Consider the following 14874-nt stretch of genomic DNA (forward strand, 5'->3'; position numbering starts at 1 on the left):
CCTTAAATAATTCAGGTGAAGGCAGCCGCAAGCTCCCTCACAGAGCTTGCGGTGCCTAACAGTCATAGTTATCTTTACAACCACTAATTTTAACACTTGAAAAAGAGCCCACAGCTGGAAACAGTATCGGACTGGCCCAACACTGAGTGGCGCCTTCACGCAGGCGCGCCGATCGTAGGGGTGGCGGGCACGTCACAGTAGGGGGGGCTGGGGCCCCCTAGTCCGACCCTGTCAAAAAATGTTGTGTTTGGTTTCCGCAGCAGTGTGTATCTGTTCCTACATCTACTCTGGTATATTTTTACAACCACTATAGGTCAATTAGCTTGCACTTGGATTGCTTTTTCTAGCGCCACCTTTTTCATTAATACTATATTTACTACTCTATCTGGTAGCAGCAGAAGTGTTTTAGCTCATTCTGGTTCTAGATACGCCTAACCCTCCCTGTCCTGCACATGTTACATGCATTTGCAGGCTTCTGTGATGATGGGCAAGCTATCAAGCTATCAAGGCTATCAATGAAGCAGAATCCAATTATAGGCAAAGTTTAGAGTTACACTATGCACTTTCTGTGAGTATATTAGAGTACATTGTGAGAACTTCTTTACATTGTGGTTTGGGATGGTATGGTAATCATATGTTTTACATCTAAATGTGTTGTATAACTCAACCAGGGGCATGTAATAATCATATAATATGAATTGTTTACAGTTCAATTAAACAAATAGATATTACAGTTGAAACAAATAAAAAGAACATGTTTTTACCATAACAGTCAGAGGGGTAAATCAGTGCCGGGCCCACGCCCAAGTAGTGCGCAATAGGGCGCAACCGAGGACGCGCGCAATCGTGCGCAACCCAGGGCGCGCGTGCGTAACCACGCGCAACCGAGGACGCGCGTGCGTGGTGGTGCGCAAAGCACTTTTAGTGACACTCCCCTTGGAGACTCTCATATGCTCTCTATAATTCTCTAGTAGAAAGCCACATTTTCACCACCATTCACCCCTGCTGCCCCTCTCTGTTAATGTTTGCATACAAGTAGGTGGGTGTGTGTTAGGTTGTTGGTGAGGCTCAGATGAAATGTTTTTTTAAAAACAGATAACTGAAAAAAAAAAGCATGAAAAATGTGCCTATGGTAAAACAGTGTTAGTGTAAAATAAGATTGCTGTCATGTTTTCATGCTCATGGGATCATGTGAAACTTCATAAAGTGTGGCTGGGTGTGCATATGGTTTTGCAGTTCATGGGTATAGATCTGCACTAGTGATGAGCTAATTTTTCGCAGGGAATGGATTCATGGCCAAAACTACACACTTGCAATGAAATGTTTCATGAAATGTTTTTTCATGAAACTGTGGCAACAAATCCATCTCAACAAAAAAGGTCGCCATAAGAAATAACGCCCATTGACTTTAATGCATTTGGACAAAAATAGTTGCTGAGACAGAAAAGTCGCAGAGACAAAAAAGTTGCCACAATAAAAAAATACCTATTGCCGCACACGTAAAAAAATTGTCATATGTAAACATTTTTGAAGCCTATTGACTTTTTAATTTTTTTTTCACAGTTTTGCATTTGTTTTTTGGCAAAACGGGACCGATTCACTCATCACTACATACCTCCCAACTGTCCCGCTTTTGACAGCTCAACCCTCAGTCCTGCGTTTGTACTGGAAAGTCCCGCCTTTCTCTGCACTGAACAGCCAGAAAAAATAAAATTCTAACTTAATTGGCTTTTGGCAGAAAGCCCAGAACAGCTAACAGGTGCAAATAAGGCACTTTGTAACAATTTTGAGATATGCAAATAAGTAATTGTAACAATTTAGATAAGGACGTCCCTTGGGAAAAGTTAGACTCACAGCTTAAAGGGCAATTCACCTTCATTGGCAAAACTGTTATAACCGAAAAACCAACAGAAATATGTTCAAACTTTCATAACCTGCCAAATTTTGTAAAAGGAACATGGTAATTTGGGGGTGTGGCCACAAAAATGGGCATGGTCAAATAACTTTTTTTGTCCCTCCTTTTATTTCCAAAATGTTGGGAGGTATGTAAGAGTGCCTTAATACACTGACTTTACGCCCCCCCCCCAAAAAAAATTTAGATTTTCCTGGATTATTCAGATATTTTATGTGATTCCATAAGGTGTTTGAACCAGAAACATTTAAGCACAAAACATAACCAATCTTTGTGGAATAACTCACCAGTAGACACGTGGCCCAGGTACTCCTGCCTCAGGCCCTCAGCTCAAGGGAGCGGACAATCCATATGCAAACAAACAAGTGTTGGTACAAGACACTCTGATAGACCAAGTATAGATTAGACCAAAATTGGTAGATAAGAATAGATACTGTTATTCATACAAACATCTCTCGCCTAACGCGTTTCGTGTCTCTAGGACACTTACTTATAGGCTAGTGTTTGCCCTGTTCCAGTTGACAAAATAGGTTTACCTTTCTCAGACCAACAGCAATAACAGGTGTCTAGTTTACTGAGAAATGTAATCCATTAAGAGAGTAGATTTTCAAATTTCACCAGAACTATAAGTTAGAAGCTACACAGAAGGGGGCCCATTTGCTAATGTTGTATTTTGTTAGTTTTCACAGATAATATTTTTTATCACTAAAATTTGTGGATTCTACCGACAACTCTTAAACGAAAAATTTGTAATTTATTATATTTAAAAAAATACAAAAAACACTAATACAAAACTGGGATTTGTTCTTTTCCAATTGTAAAATGTTGTTTTTTTTTCATTTGTAATTTCATGAAACCTTTATGCTTTTTACATTAGGCTGTTTTAATGAATTACTTGGCTTTCATGGTTTTAGAGAAAATGAGTTTTGTTGTGACTTCTAAAACTTCTAAAACCACAAAAATCAGAAGGTTGGGCCTCCCAGTGCTGTTTACTGGGAAACAAGTTTTGCATGGAAAGAAACTTGTTAAAGGATGTTGAAAAGGCATTTGGCAGTGCTCTGTGCATTCTTTGAGTAAGATAGCAGCAAGTGAAATTAACAACTTGGCTATTTATGATTTTTATGTGGTGATAGGGAATAATTGCCTTTTTTTCTTTATTTCTTAAGCTTGGGAACGGGGTTAATTAAATCCACAACTGTATTACCAAGTGGCGTAACTAAAAGGAAACAGACTGCACAGTCGAGGGGGCAATGAAAACTAAACTACTTGTATGTAGTTGCCTGGTTCAATCAATCCCACAATTTTATATAGCGACAATGCTAACTACTGTGCCAACATACAGTCTAGGCAACTTATTGGATACCGGTTATATTTGTCCAGCACTCTAAAATGCCTGCTATACTTGTACTACTTGTACAGGGTGTCAAAAGTCAGAGAAATAAAAATTGTTGTCGGGTTGTCCAGTTATAATACTTAGGGCAAGGGCACACATAGAGGATTGTCTGTACACAGGCAAAGGAAAGCACTCACCCCTGTAGCTCCATTATCAGGTCTTGATAACCTGTATGGAGCTACACAGAGCAGATTTTGGCATGAAAATTCATACTTCCGCATCTCCACACTACCATCTCCATGTAGCTCAACACAGGCCAACAGTGGACCTGTCAATGTAGCTACAGGTCTGCTTTCCTCCATCTGTGTATAAAACCAAATGGAGGAAAGCAGACAATCCAGTATGTGTGCCCTTGCCCTTAGAACCATGGTCAATTTCAGTCCGGATCTTTGTGTAAACAAGTCAGGTGTTGAACTGTGCAACCCTGACCTTACTCCAGTCGTTTGTTTGTTGACATTGTTGTCAGAGGGACTTAAACAGCACTGTGTGTAAATATTTACTTAAAGGGGTTCTTCACACTTCTTCAGTTGATTTTTTTCAAATTGTTCTCCAGAAATAAAGACTTTTTTCAGTTGCTTTCCATTATTTTATTTTTTATCGTTTTTCCAAAATCCAAATTTTAAGTTTAAGGTTTCTGTCTCTGATGTTTCCTTCTGGCAGTGTAGTAATTCAGGTGCAGATTCTGAACTGTTACAATTTTGCAACATTTAGTTGATACATTTCCCAGCAGCATCTGTGGAATATTAGCAACTATTGTATCAAGTCTTAGAGCTGCCTTTAATAAAAAGGAGGGCTGCTGCTCAGGCAAAAAGATGAGAAATGTATCAACTAAATGTATCAATTTAGAACAGTATAGAGAGTCGGCGACCCACCCCCTTCCCAGGGCCACTTTAGAAAGGTGAAAAATAAGACTTTTGCGTCAATATTAGAAAAATGGACACACAAGTAACAGGACACTGGACAGTATAGGACACCTTACAGACATAAGGACACTGGACAGTACAGACATAAGGACACTGGACAGTATAGGACACATTACAGACATATGGACACTGGACAGTATAGGGGACCTTACAGACATAAGGACACTGGACAGTACAGACATAAGGACACCGGACAGTATAGGACACCTTACAGACATAAGGATACTGGACAGTATAGGACACCTTACAGACATAAGGACACTGGACAGTACAGACATAAGGCACCGGACAGTATAGGACACATTACAGACATATGGACACTGGACAGTATAGGGGTCAATATTAGAAAAATGGACACACAAGTAACAGGACACTGGACAGTATAGGACACCTTACAGACATAAGGACACTGGACAGTACAGACATAAGGACACTGGACAGTATAGGACACATTACAGACATATGGACACTGGACAGTATAGGGGACCTTACAGACATAAGGACACTGGACAGTACAGACATAAGGACACCGGACAGTATAGGACACCTTACAGACATAAGGATACTGGACAGTATAGGACACCTTACAGACATAAGGACACTGGACAGTACAGACATAAGGCACCGGACAGTATAGGACACATTACAGACATATGGACACTGGACAGTATAGGGGACCTTACAGACATATGACACTGGACAGTATAGGGGACCTTACAGACATAAGGACACCAGACAGTATAGGACAGGTTACAGAAATAAGGACACTGGACAGTACAGACATAAGGATACTGGACAGTATAGGACACCTTACAGACATAAGGACACTGGACAGTATAGGACACTTTACAGACATAAGGACACTGGACAGTATAGGACACCTTACAGACATAAGGACAGTGGAGAGTACAGACATAAGGACACTGGACAGTATAGGACACATTACAGACATAAGGACACTGGACAGTATAGGACACATTACAGACATATGGACACTGGACAGTATAGGGGACCTTACAGACATATGACACTGGACAGTATAGGACACCTTGCAGACATAAGGACACTGGACCGTATAGTACACCCTACAGACTTAAGGACACTGGACAGTATAGGACACCTTACAGACATAAGGACACTGGACAGTATAGGAAAACTTATAGACATAAGGACACTGGACAGTATAGGACACCTTACAGACATAAGGATACTGGACAGTATAGGACACCTTACAGACATATGGACACTGGACAGTATAGGACACCTTACAGACATATGGACACTGGACAGTATAGGACACCTTACAGACATATGGACACTGGACAGTATAGGGGACCTTACAGACATAAGGACACTGGACAGTATAGGACACCTTACAGACATAAGGACACTGGACAGTATAGGACACCTTACAGACATATGGACACTGGACAGTATAGGACACCTTACAGACGTATGGACACTGGACAGTATAGGGGACCTTACAGACATAAGGACACTGGACAGTATAGGGGACCTTACAGACATAAGGACACTGGACAGTATAGGGGACCTTACAGACATAAGGACACTGGACAGTATAGGGGACCTTACAGACATATGGACACTGGACAGTATAGGGGACCTTACAGACATAAGGACACTGGACAGTATAGGGGACCTTACAGACATAAGGACACTGGACAGTATAGGACACCTTACAGACATAAGGACACTGGAGAATATAGGACACCTTACAGACATAAGGACACTGGAGAATATAGGGGACCTTACAGACATAAATGGACACATGAGACACATAAGTCCATGCTATAGAAAAAACAGATATGGTTGGTCTGGAATATGGGAAGAATATATGTAAATAAGAAAAATAATGGACTGCGATAGCATCAACCACTGCCACATCCACATGGAATGGAAAATGCCAATAGCCTATCCAGACATGTTTTAAAACAACCAATCGTCCACCCTGCGCTAAAGCCAATCGCCCACTAGATGACATCTCAATTTGGGATGAACTGGTGTTTATATCGCTGCTGGAGTAATTGTGCCAGGGAATCACAGTGGGTGACAAGCTTCTTGAGTTCAGCCGAGGGAATTGTTACCACACTGGATCCTCCTCCTGACTCAGTGAAGCTGCAGTTGATCTGCAATGGAGCCGCTGCTGGGAATCACTTGCTGCTTCCTCTTCTCTCTCGCGCCCATTCACACCCTCTACATCTCCAGCGATAAAGGTACGTGGAAAGTTTGGACTGTCCGTTCCTCGGTGGAGTGGGTTAAAAAAGATGAAAAAAAAACCCTTCCTCCAACAATGGAACCCCTGAAAGTTTGTTGTGAGTGAAACATTTGTTTTTCTCGCGCATCTGCTGCGGTGGAATCCACTGAACGCTCTCGCTCGCCGCTGCCCTTTCCCCGTCTGTCGCTCGCAGTCGCTGCTCGTTTTAAATCAGTGACAGGCAGCAGCGAGCGTTCAAGGCAACATTAGCCCGATCCCTGGGGTTTGCATAACGCTCAACTGCTGAGATTACAACTATTTTCCAATGGGAGTCAGTCTGTCTGTGAGAGAAGTAAATACTGGTAGAAACCCAACCTTAGCCACTATCTTCTTACAACACATCGTTTATAATCTGCTATGAGGAGTGAGAATGAAGCTGGGGATGTATTATGATAAGACAGTGGGGAATGTGTGAGTGAAAGGGATGGTTCACTTTGAGGTTAACTATATATAAAAGGCACTATTATAAACAACTTTTCAATTGGTCTTCGTTATTTCTTTTTTTTTATAGTTTTCAGATTATTTGCCTTCTTCTTCTGACTCTTTCCAGCTTTCAAATGGGGCTCACTGACCCCAGCTAAAAAACAAATGCTTTGTAAGGATGGTCTCACACTAAGGGGCAGATTTATCAAAGGTCGAAGTGAATTTTCGAATTAAAAACCGTTGAATTTCGAAGTAATTTTTGGGTACTTCAACCATCGAATAGGCCAAATTCGACTTTGATTTGAATTGAAAAACCTTCGAAGATCGAATACTGTCTCTTAAAAAAACTTCGACTTCACCACCTTAAACCTGCCGAATTGCTGTTTAGCCTATGGGGGACCTCCTAGAACCTATCTGAGGCTTTTGGGCAAGTTTTTTTTTTTTTGAAAAATCCTTTTTAAAGCATTCGGCCATACGGTTTTACTTCAATCATACTTTGATCGAATACCGCCGTTTTCAGTGGAAAAAATACTTTGATGAAGTACTCAAATTCTATGGTTGAATTTTGAAGTTTTTTAACTTCGAAATTCGACCCTTAGTAAATGTGCCCCTAAGGGGCAGATTTATCAAAGGTCGAGGTGAATTTTCAAATGAAAAAAATTCAAATTTCGATCTATTTTTTGTATACTTCAACTAGGAAATGGTCCAAATTCAATTTGAATTTGTAAAAAAGTCAAAAATTCGAACATCGAAATTTGTTATGTACTGTCCCTTTAAAAATTCAACTTCGACCATTCGCCATCTAAAACCTGCCGAATTGCTGTTTTAGCCTATGGGGGACCTCCTAGAACCCATTTGGAGTCAATTATTTTTTTTGGGGGGGGGGACTTAAATTCGTACGATTCAAATGCGCTATTACTTCGATTCGTACGATTTGAAAATGGACCTATTCGATCGAAAATGGACCAATGTGGCCAAATCTTCGATTTAATTTCAGTTGGTCTTTTTGAATTCAAATGTCGAAGTTTTTCAAATTCGACCCTTGATAAATCTGCCCCTAAAATTCTGGGGAGATTAGTCACCCAGCAACAAATCGCCTCTTCTTCGAGCAACTAATTACCCCTAAATGCCTTGCCGCCGGCTAGAATGTAAATCGCCAGGGGGTTGTCATTGGGAGCACTTCATTTTCTGAAGTTTCCTTGTTAGGTAACGTCGGGTGACTTTGGAAACCAAAGTTCCATCACGCCGGCGATTTACATTCTAGCCGGCGGCAAGGCATTTAGGGGAGATTAGTCGCCTGAAGAAGAGGCGATTTGTTGCTGGGCTACTAATCTCATCTGAATCTTAGTGTGTGTCACCATCCTAATGCTACTAATGTATAGTTTTTGCTACTTTTTATTACTCATCTTTCTATTCAGGCCTCTCCTATTCATATTTCAGTCTCTTATTCATATTTCAGTCTCCTATTCTTATTCTCTTATTACCAGAGTAATTTGGACCCTAGCAACCAGATTGCTGCAATTGCAAACTAGAGAGCTGCTGAATAAAAAGATAAATAATTCAAAACCACAAATAATAAGAAATGAAAACGGATTGCAAATTGTCCCAAAATATCACTCCCTACAGTCTACATCATACTAAAAGTACATTTAAAGGTGAACAACCCCATTAAATTTGCAGTTACACAGCTACTCAGCTTTTTACATAGATAAGTGGCTTAAAACAATTTGTAATATATAGAATAGCGTCAGAAATATTAAAGGGTGATCTAAGTCAAGAAACCTGTTGTGGGGGCTGCCCTCAGAAACATTTAGAAAGCTAGCACGTTGCCATACACAATTAACAATTTGTTAAAGGGGTGGTTCACCTTTAGGATAACTTTTAGTATGTTATAGAATGGCCAATCCTAAGAAACGTTTCGATTGGTCTTCATTATTATTTTTTTATATAGTTTTAGAATTATTTGCCTTTTCTGCCGCTTTCCAGCTTTCAATTAGGGGGTCACTGACCCCATCTAAAAACAAATGCTCTGCAAGGCTACACATTTATTAGTATTGCTACTTTTTAGTACTTCTCTTTCTATGCAGGCCCACTCCTACTCATATTCCAGTCATTGCATGTTTGCTAGGGTAATGTGGACCCTAGCAACCAGATTGCTGAAATTGCAAACTGGAGAGCTGCTGAATTAAAAGCTAAAAAACTAGAAACTACAAATAATAAAACATGAAAAGCAATCACAAATTGTCTCAGAATATCGTGCTCTAAATTACACTATGGGGCCCATTTACTTAGTTCGAGTGAAGGAATAGAGGAAAAATAGTTTGAATTTCGAGTGTTTTTTTTGGCTACTTCGAACCATCGAATGGGCAACTTCGACCTTCGACTACGACCTTCGACTTCAAATCGAACGATTCGAACTAAAAATCCTTCGACTATTCGATAGTCGAAGTACTGTCTGTTTAAAAAATTCTTCGACCCCCTAGTTTGCCACCTAAAGCGTACCGAGGCCAATGTTAGCCTATGGGGAAGGTGCCCATAGGCTTCATAACAATTTTCTGATCGAAGGAATATCCTTCGATCAATGGATTAAAATCCTTCAAAAGGTTCGATTAGAAGGATTTAATCGTTCGATATTCGAAGGATTTTACATCGACGGTCGAATATCGAGGGTTAATTAACCCTCGATATTCGACCCTAGGTAAATGTGCCCCTATAAGTTAAGTCAAAGGTGAACAACCACTTTATTGCATAACATTATACAATATGAGTAAAAGTAAAGTTTAACTTTTGTGATTGGAGTGATGGTGAAAGAAGAAGCTAAATAAACCAACATAAACTACTCATAGTACGTCATAGGGCTCATTTATAACCACAAATTCAGTGTACAAAGAGCAATTTTTGATGCAATTTGCCATGATTTTCTTTACTCACAGTGTTGAGTTTCCCCCACTCAATGCAGTCTGTTTTCTGCCCAGTTGTAAATAGTGTTCCACATGATGAATCTGACGCAATCGCAACCAAAGTTTGTGAGAGTGGGGTTTGAGCCGTTTCTCAGTGCTCAGTGTTAGGCCTCGTTTCGGCGCGGAAATGACGCCCATAGACTTGCATGGCGGCGTGCTTTAATGGCGACTTTAATGGGCGCCAGCGGCATTTCACAGGTGACGAATTTTTGGCGAAACTAAATGGGTCAAATTCCCCAAGCCTACTCAGTTTAATAAGACATTTACGCGATATTTATTGGGTGCAAGTCTGTTTGAAGGTGGAGGTAGCTCCATGGTTCCCCTTCATCAATAGGCGCACTTTTACATCATTCGAAACATAGGCAGAGGCATAAAGTACTGTTTAACAAAAGCCATCGGTGTGTGCAAAAGTGGTGCACATTTTTGGTCAAATTCTGGATTCAGAAACAAATTATGAAAAGCACAGCTGCCACCTCCCTTAATTCATCTTGCCTTCTGTGAAACTGTTGTATATTATTTCATGCTGCCGACAAGAATAAGACGGTTTAATCACTTTCTTGTGAATATTATTACGGTTGGGTTTATATTTTTCAGACATTCATTCTTTATTCTACTGAATGGGGGTATTTATGGAAATGATGGGGTTATATTAAGAGGCACTAAGCTTGCCCAGGAGCAGTAACCCATCAGCAGGCAGCATTTACATTAACTGCCCTAACATCTGCCTTTACAGAGTTACTGCTCCCATCTGTGCCTGCACTATTCTTTAGTTTTCAGCAGTCCTGTAGTACTTGACAGAGTGTATTTAATCTAAGAAGCCTAAAACCTGCCCTTGGTGTGACTCTGCCACGGGGTCTATTACACACTTTTTCAGATTTCCTAACAAGGCAATAGCCCATTTAAGGGGCTATTTAAGCCTACTTCCCTCATACCCTGTTGCTGGATTTTTAATTCTTTCTCTGTGTTTCCTATTCCTGAGTTCCTGATAACCCAATCTGAGTATTCTGTCCTGAATTCCTGTCCTGTAAATCCTGTTCCTGCCCGGTCCTCACTGCTTCTGGTTCTTACTCCCCGGTTTTGCTCCTGGCCTGTTATCTATATCCCTGTTTTTCTGCCGTCCACCCTTGACCTTTGGCCTAAAAGTACAAAAAATGGTGGATTGTGCCAATTCTTTGTACTTTGCTCACTGCCTTCCTAATTCTAAATTACCTGTCAGATCTCAGTTCATAGAGATTTTGAGGCTGACTTGAAAACAGCAAAGCTTGAGCAGTTTTGCAAATAAGTAAAGCTGGCCATAGACGCAAAGATCTGATCGTACTAATCAAGGATTCGTACGATTTTTGGACTGTGCGTGGAGAGTCCCGACATTTTTCGTCCGGCGGAGATCGGTCGTTTGGTCGATCGGACAGGTTAAAAGATTTCTGTCGGCTGCTGATAATATCTCTGCATGTATTGCCTATCGTATGATTTTTAGAGGGAGACTGTCACTAGCTTTGGTCGGACATAACTTTCATACGATTTCTATCAGGGGCAGAACATCGGCTGATCTGTTCTTTTCTACTTTATTTGATCGGAATGGTTAGTGGCAGGTCGGGAGATGGGGAAGTTCGATCGTGCGTTGATTCGTATGATCGGATCTTTGCGTCTGTGGCCAGCTTAAGACTTTTGCCTGTTTTGTCTTCTCAATGAGACATTCCTACTGCAGATGATATGTTTCACCTCTTCAAGATGTCTTGCACAAAGTCCATGCTGTTCTTATCAGAGAAAGATGCTGATAAACGTTGTTTGGCTGGAATATGGTCTGGCTCAATTCTAAAGGTGGTCATACACAGGGAGATCTGCTCGTTTGTTGATGTCGCAGATCTCTCCCCGATATGCCCACATTGCTATAGGCGATATCGGGCTGATCCGATCGTGGGCCTTAAGGCCACATTTTGGCCAGATATCGATCGGGGACGCCTGTCGGATGGCCCCGCACACAGGCCAATAAGCTGCCGACTCGCTCTGTCGGCAGCTTTTATCAGCCCATGTATGGGGGCCTTAACACTTTGGATACCATGTTCTAAGCTGAATTCCACATTCGTAAGTCCTTTTTTGTAAAAATGTGCCCTGTGGCTGTTAAGTTGGATTATCAAACTATTCTCAGTAGTTCCTGTGTTTCTCTCCTAAAACATTAGTCCATGTTGCGCACGAAGAATTTTGAGGTTCAGGAAGTTCCTTCCTTCAGAATTTCTTGTGAAAAGCTCCTGTATCCATGGGTGTCCGCAGAAAATTTTCCAGGGTGGGGCAAGGAGGCATCTGTGGGCGGGCCTGTGAGATAGGTGGGTGTGTCACTGCCATCAGGGGGTGGAGCTATGCCACGGCAATCAGCCGATCGCCGGGTCAATCAAGGGAATCCTGCACAGTTTCCCTAATTTGAAAAACCATCCAGGAAGTTTTGACCCGGGCAACCCTTCAAAATACCGGTTGTCTGACAAGTGGCAACCCTAGTTCACACAAAGATGGCAAAGTGGCAAGTTCATGTATAAATACCCCCAGAACTCACAAACAGATGGCACAGGGGCAAGTACATGTATAAATACCCCCAGAACTCACAAACAGATGGCACAGGGGCAAGTACATGCATAATTACCCCCAGAACTCACAAACAGATGGTACAGTGGCAAGTACATGTATAAATACCCCCAGAACTCACAAACAGATGGCACAGGGGCAAGTACATGTATAAATACCCCCAGAACTCACAAACAGATGGCACAGGGGCAAGTACATGTATAAATACCCCCAGAACTCACAAACAGATGGTACAGTGGCAAGTACATGCATAAATACCCCCAGAACTCACAAACAGATGGCACAGGGGCAAGTACATGTATAAATACCCCCAGAACTCACAAGTACAAGGCTGCAGACTGCAATAAATAGGGCTTTCCTTCCTTCGTTTTCTCCCGCGCTGCAATCTGTGCTACTGGCCAATCAGATGCTCCCTGGCTGCTCTCTCTCTCTGTCACAGCTGAAATAATACGATCCGGCAGCACCGTGACAAGGGAGGGGGGAGCGAGCACCTAGGGAAGGAGCTAAAAGAAAACTCTGCTGCACAGAAGAAAAATCTTCGAGGGATCGCGACAGAAACCACAGTAAGCTGGGGCCAATGCACGAACAGGTGGAAACTTATGTGCACAGTCCCAGGGGGGGGCACTGCCCCCTCTTGCCCCCCTCTGCGGACGCCCATGCCTGTATCTAATTCTATGGAAAAGGCATGGCCCTGAGAAATTACATCAGGTTAATAATGAGAATACTAAAGAAGATTTGTTGTATATGTCCAAATAAGCCTTTGGTGAGGTGCCCTTTATGTTACCCTAGGAAAGTTGTACTGTAAGGAGCATAAACCTGTTTGCAGTCTTCAGCCTCTTTATTCAAAGGACTGCTTTTCCTGGGTGGCTCTTTTACAGTTTGGTTTTCACATCCCATTTATAGATATTTATCAAACCAGCATGATGCCAGTTCCTGTTGGAAGCTATCTTTATTTTTGGAAGCATGTTTTAGCAGCCATTTTGGATTCTGCTATTCATAAATATTCTGTTAGTGGCCAGATGTTGGCAAATTTTGAAAAGGTGGAAGAGCAAAGTACATGTTTAAAATGAATAGAATTGATCAATCCAAATTCTGTTCCTTAGAAAGAGTATTATTAGAGAAAGTGTTATATATGTAACTGCTGATGGCTGTGGCAGAAGGATTCTGTCCAGTGCTGCTCCAGTTGAAGTTGAAAGAGTTGAAGTTTATCAGAGCACAAGTCACATGACTGGGGCAGCTGGGAAACTGACAATATGTCTGCTGGAGTAGCACTATTGTAAGGAACTTACCCTGGTTGCCTAGCGGCAGCGGGGTCCACGCCGCGTCCTTGGCGTGGACGCCCGTTGTGCTGCTTCCTTCTCCTGTGCCGGCTTCCTCTAGGGCGCGCGCCGCACGCACGCTCATTATTTAAAGGTGCAGTACCGCTGGCGTCATCACGCCAGCGCACAATTGGCGCGAAATTCAAAGGTATATAAAGCCCATTTAGATAACAGGACCTTGCCCGTTGTTAGGTTCAATTAGTTTGTTCCTGGGTGTTTATTGTGATTCCTGACTTGATCTACTGTGTTTGACCCTTGCCTGCCTGCTACTATTCTGACCTCTCCAATCCTGACCTTGCCTGCCTGAAACAACGTTGTTCTCTCCAATCCTGAAACCTTGCCTGTTCTTCGACTATTCTACGAACTCTAATCCTGACTCTGGCCTGTCTGACTATTCTAACTGCTTGTGCTGGCCCGGCCTGCCTGTTCCTGGTGGCTTCCTATCTTCCAGCATTCTTGTAAAACAGTCGTGCCCCATTGCCTGCCAGAACTTATGCCTTGCACCTCTCGTTAAGTCCAGGTGGCATCTGAGTACGCCGAGGGCTCCTCCCGAGGCCAAAGGCGGTCACTTAACTGGTGAAGTCGAGCCGAGACCAGGGTGCTTGGCATCTGTTCTGGTGTAGGGTGCTGACCGTGACAACTATTAACTGATGCGTTTTGGAAAAAACATGTTTTCCCATGACAGTATCCCTTTAAGAGAGATTATACATTAATTCCATTGGAGTTTACAATCTATGGTTCCTATCATATTCACTAGGTCCAAATATCATGAGAGGCCAATTAACCTACCGGTGTGGGAGGAAACACCAGAAGAACATACACATTTCTTGCAGATAATACCCTGGCTGGAATCAAACCCAGGACCCCAGCACTGCATGGCTGCACTGCTTACCACTGCCATATGTTTAAATGTGATGCTTGCACTATAAAATGTCAACCATGTTTCAGGGACTATAATCAGGGGCAAAACTTAGTTGACGCTTGTAAAAACTTCCTCAATGTATAGTGTTAATCCCCAGTATAATCATCCTGGAGGATGATTAGCAAATAGTTATTTGGTAGCAAGTCCTGAGAGGAGAAAGAGAAGCAGTGGGA

General features: G+C 42.1%; 1 protein-coding gene across 1 annotated transcript in view; it reads left to right on the forward strand.

Moving 5' to 3' along the window:
- Positions 1–6274: 6274 nt before the first annotated feature.
- Positions 6275–14874, forward strand: part of adamts2.L (ADAM metallopeptidase with thrombospondin type 1 motif 2 L homeolog) — a 112232-nt gene continuing 103632 nt past the window's right edge. Inside the window, exon 1 of the mRNA XM_041586144.1 lies at positions 6275–6462. Coding sequence (XP_041442078.1) covers positions 6381–6462 — 82 coding nt within the window. The 5' untranslated portion in view covers positions 6275–6380. The remainder of the gene's footprint in view (positions 6463–14874) is intronic.

This window comes from Xenopus laevis, chromosome 3L (assembly GCF_017654675.1).
Source record: "Xenopus laevis strain J_2021 chromosome 3L, Xenopus_laevis_v10.1, whole genome shotgun sequence".
Taxonomy (NCBI): Eukaryota; Metazoa; Chordata; class Amphibia; order Anura; family Pipidae; genus Xenopus; species Xenopus laevis.